Source organism: Colobus angolensis, unplaced genomic scaffold (assembly GCF_000951035.1).
Source record: "Colobus angolensis palliatus isolate OR3802 unplaced genomic scaffold, Cang.pa_1.0 Scaffold85, whole genome shotgun sequence".
Classification (NCBI taxonomy): Eukaryota; Metazoa; Chordata; class Mammalia; order Primates; family Cercopithecidae; genus Colobus; species Colobus angolensis.
Genome location: NW_012122376.1, coordinates 5,983,768 through 5,988,197, shown reverse-complemented (window position 1 = coordinate 5,988,197; position 4,430 = coordinate 5,983,768). Strand labels below are relative to the sequence as shown.

General features: G+C 49.1%; 1 protein-coding gene across 1 annotated transcript in view; it reads left to right on the top strand.

The window, feature by feature from the left end:
• The window catches only part of LOC105503404 (deleted in malignant brain tumors 1 protein-like), a 72,270-nt gene that overhangs the window by 40,709 nt on the left and 27,131 nt on the right, over positions 1 to 4,430 (top strand). Inside the window, exons 18-20 of the mRNA XM_011930302.1 lie at positions 49 to 189; positions 1,842 to 1,946; positions 3,992 to 4,303. Coding sequence (XP_011785692.1) covers positions 49 to 189; positions 1,842 to 1,946; positions 3,992 to 4,303 — 558 coding nt within the window. The remainder of the gene's footprint in view (positions 1 to 48; positions 190 to 1,841; positions 1,947 to 3,991; positions 4,304 to 4,430) is intronic.

Below are 4,430 nucleotides of genomic sequence, written 5' to 3'. Positions count from 1 at the left end.
ACTTCATTGAAATCTTTGATGGCCCACAAAGCGAATCCTTTTCGCTAGGGAGATTCTGTTCCAGGAAGATCCCGATATTTACCTCCTCCTACAACCGCATGTCGGTGGTGTTCCACAGCGATGCTATCATCACCAACATTGGCTTCTATGCATCTTATGAGTCTCTTGTGCAAGACGAGAATGATACCGGTAGGTCCTGCAATCATGTTGGCCACCGGCCCTGTGTGTTGATGACGGCGAAGCCGAACAGCTGCCTCAGTCGGCTGGGCACTAGGGATTTGAAAGGGGTGTCCCAAGCTTCTTAGTTTATTTCCACGATAAGGCTTGGAGAAGCTGATGGAACCCTTGGCACTGCCCTGCAATAACACATCACATGCATCTTTGGATAACAGAGGCACTTCACACTATGCTGAGAAAGAGACACGATCTACCCTGTAGGCAGTTTTATTGGAGGCAGTTTTATTCAAAACCATGTGCCACTTCCTTTCACCTGGTCTAAAGAACATTATGCCACACTAAGAGCAGCAACAGCGTTTGCATGCTTAGTGACTTTCACTTTGCACAAGGCTTTTAGGGGCTCTCTTTGACTTCCAAGAAGTACATAATCTAGTCAGGGGAAAAGCTTTTAAGAACACACCCCCCGCCCCACATATACACAAAATCACCTCGATGTGAGAGGTCAAACCCAAAGCACCTTTGCAGCCAGCTTTAACCAGCAAATAGAAGATGCTGCACCTCAAACTATCTGACATCCCACCAGTGATGAGTCATACCTTTGGGAACCAACTCTTTGGTTCAATCCCTTCATTTTACAGGTGACACGAAGAGCTTTCCTAACGGCTGGGAACCCAGGTTCTAGCCCAGGGCTCTTATTCCTCAGTTTTATCTTGGTTGAGTTTCTGCAAATAAATTCAGTAGTTGGAGTCAAAAGTTCCCACCTGTCTCTGAATCCTTATAGGTTCAACTGGGAACAGGTGAACTGGCTTATCAACTAGACCTGGCAGCATCCACCTGAGACAGGATGAAGGGTCAAGGAGCAGGTGAAGATATTTGAAGGTTCTGAGCAGAGAGAGGTCAAGGGACAGAATCAATGCTCTGAGCAAAACAGAAGCTGGCGCTGCATGCCAAGTGACATCAGAGGACAGGGCTGGGGGCTACAAGGGCCATGAGGTTTGGAACCAGGGCCCTGGGCAGGGCATGGGAGTGGGTCATAGGTGCCTGGATGGACCACCAAGCAGAAGCTCTGAGCTTTTTTTCATCCTGGCCCTGAGCTCCTGGTCCAGCTCCACAGCCCACTCAGGGGCTTTTTGGCTCCCTCCCTGCACTGAGGTCACTGGTGTATGTTCTTGAGATAAATGCGGTTCTGCCCTTTGTGAGCTGACACTTACTCAGAGGCGAGACTCACACACATACACCTGGAAGAATTACAAAACCAAACCAACTGGCAAAACAAGTGCTCCATGCCAGGGGCCATCCCTGGAGCCACAGTTTGCCAAAAACAAAAAAGGTAAGAAAGGGGAGGGGAGGGAAGAGGAGGGAAGGGAAGAAAGGAAGGGAGGAAGGGAAGGAAGGAAGGAGAGAGAGGGAGAGGAAGAGAGAGAGAAAGAAAGGAGAAGGAGGAGATAGAAGAAAGAAGAAAGAACAGGAAGGAAGAAGAGAAAAGAGATGACATCGCCTGTCTGGCAACAGGACAGACACAAATTTGGTGATCCGGGACATCAGATCGTTATAACCAAAGTAACTCAGGGCCATTTTTAGATGCCAGATTGTGTGCAGTTCCTCCCCCAAAACAAGACGTGGTACCTTTCTGACTGAAGTTAGCAAGCCTACCTTTCTCTCAGGTTTAGGAGAACTGAAGGGAGATGAGCTACCCACACCGTCTGTGTCTTCCACTGCCTTTCTGCCCTACGTAGGAGCATCCACTGCTGTGAGTTACCCGACCTCAGGTAATTTTGGTTGTTTTAAATTGATGAGCTATAACTTGCCCTAGTAAAGCCCCCTAGGCAGTAGTTATTTAGGGTCCAAATTCCCTGGGCTTATCTTCCCAGTCTCTTCATTTACTGGTTGTGAGGCCTCTAGCAAATCTCTGAGCTGCTTCCTGCCTACATTTTCTCCTCTGGATGAGGATGAGGAAATCCAGGGGGTTTCACTATGTGAATATCCAAGCCAGCTCTTGCCCTGTGGTGGGCGGGGCATACTACTCGCAGACACGAGCCACTATCTCTGACCCTCACCTCATCCAAGGTCAGAGCCTGGCAGGGGTTTATCTCTGGGTACTGCCTTCTTCTACTTGACAGAATTGTTAAGAATGGAAAAGCTGAAAGCATCACGTTCTAGTTTGCTCCCAGCTCTAGTTGGCCAGTGGTCTTTACAGTTCCAATTCAATTCAGCCAGCAGCTCTTCCACGATAGGCCCTTAGAAGAGGAAAGTACAATATGCAGAGAGGAGCTGAGAAAGAGAGAAATAACCCCAAGCACATAGCAGTAGCACTAGGGTAGTTTATACTGAACAACAGAGGGCCCCAAAGGATGTTTTCTTGAATTTAAAATATATCTATTGGCCAGGTGTAGTGGCTGACGCCTGTAATCCCAGCACTTTGGGAGGCTGAGGATGGCAGATTGCCTGAGGTCAGGAGTTTGAGGCCAGCTTGACCAACACGGTGAAATCCCATCTCTACCAAAAAATACAAAAATTATCTGGGCTTGGTGGGGCATGTCTGTAATCCCCGCTATTCAGGAGGCTGAGGCAGGATAATTGTTTGAACCTGGGAGACAGGTTGCAGTGAGCTGAGATCATGCCCCTGCACTCCAACCTGAGCAACAGAGCAAGATTCCATCTCAAAATAATAATAATAATAATAATAATAAAATATATGTATTAAAAAAAAAAGTTCAGACACCAAGCCATGGTTTTCCCAAGCTTATATTTCCTAACATGCCAGTTGGGTGATGGAAGGAGTACTGCCCACAGAGAAAGGCCATGAGAAGGAAATCCCATTCGGAATCAGAACCTGTCTGTAGATAATCCACAGGGTGGACAGCCCACCCACAATGGACTGAAAGTTCGGTGTTTGAGGTTTACCCAAGACGTATAATTTTCCCCTTTGGCAGCATCTTTTCCAAAGCCAACAGAGGTGCCCACATGGACAGATCACCCTTTCTTCTCACTTCACTGGCCCTCCCTCTATGCAGTTTTAATTCACAAACATCCCAGCACTAGGGGAGGAAGCGTCCTGACTTCCACCCTCCTCCATGGCATCAGGCTGCCGGAGGAAGTGCTGGAAATGTCCAGGTTCACCTGGAAAATCTGTGATTGGAAAGTGACAGGAAAGAAGAGGTTGTGAGATGCAAGAATGGCTCTTGGGGGCTGGTTTGGAAGAGGCCCCCAGGAAGGACAGGTTGCCTGCTCACCCCAAATCTCCACACATCCCCACCTGTGGGCTCACCTTCTCTGTGTTCCAAGCACAGCCAGCTTCTGCTCCATAATGTAACAATGTCCTTTGAACATAGGAGGCAGCCTGCAACGATGGCTCTTTCCAGTCCCTGGAAGGTCTTCACACATAGGTTATGCCTGATCCCAGGAATAACAGAGATGGGAGCTATTGTTACTGTCTCTTGATCGATGTGTGCAAGGGCACCCAGAAACACACACACACACACACACACACACACAGCATATGCATGACAGCTTCTTGTGAACAAATCAACACACCCTGTGAATGTCAGAAACCAAGACTTCACCACACACAGGGAAAGAACAGCTATGCCATGGGGCAGGCCAAGTCCAACCAGTGGCAAGGAACAACGATTTCTTAACCAATCACAAAAAAATGCACGGAGTAGTACCAAGGCAAACTTGAACAAAATTAAATAAAGGAGGGAGTGGATTCATTATCCTCAATTGTCAGTGCATGATTCCCAGGAAATAGCGGCTTCTCTGGTGGGCTTTATGGAAGTGACTTCATAAGGTCATTCTTTGGAATGTCCACAAGGTCTGGGACTGCGGCTGGTGAACGGGTCCAGCAGATGTGAGGGCCGAGTTGAGGTTTACCACGCCAACACCTGGGGCACCGTGTGTGATGACAGCTGGTCTATAGAGGATGCTCACGTGGTCTGCAGGCAGCTGGGCTGTGGCCTGGCCGTGGCTGCCCTCCCAGGAGCCAGCTTCAGCCCTGGGTCGGGCAGCGTCCTCCTCGATGATGTCAACTGCACGGGCAGGGAGTCCTTTCTGGGGCAGTGCCCTCACGGCGGTTGGTTCACTCACAACTGTGGGCACCATGAAGATGCTGGCGTCATCTGCTCAGGTGAGTGAAGGTCCCCCTGGGCCAGTCTTGCAGCTGCCTGGACCAAGCCCGAGATCCTCAGATAGAGTCTGAAAATGCCTCTGTGCCTTAAAACTTTCCACATGTGCAGGACAGTGGATTTCTGCTC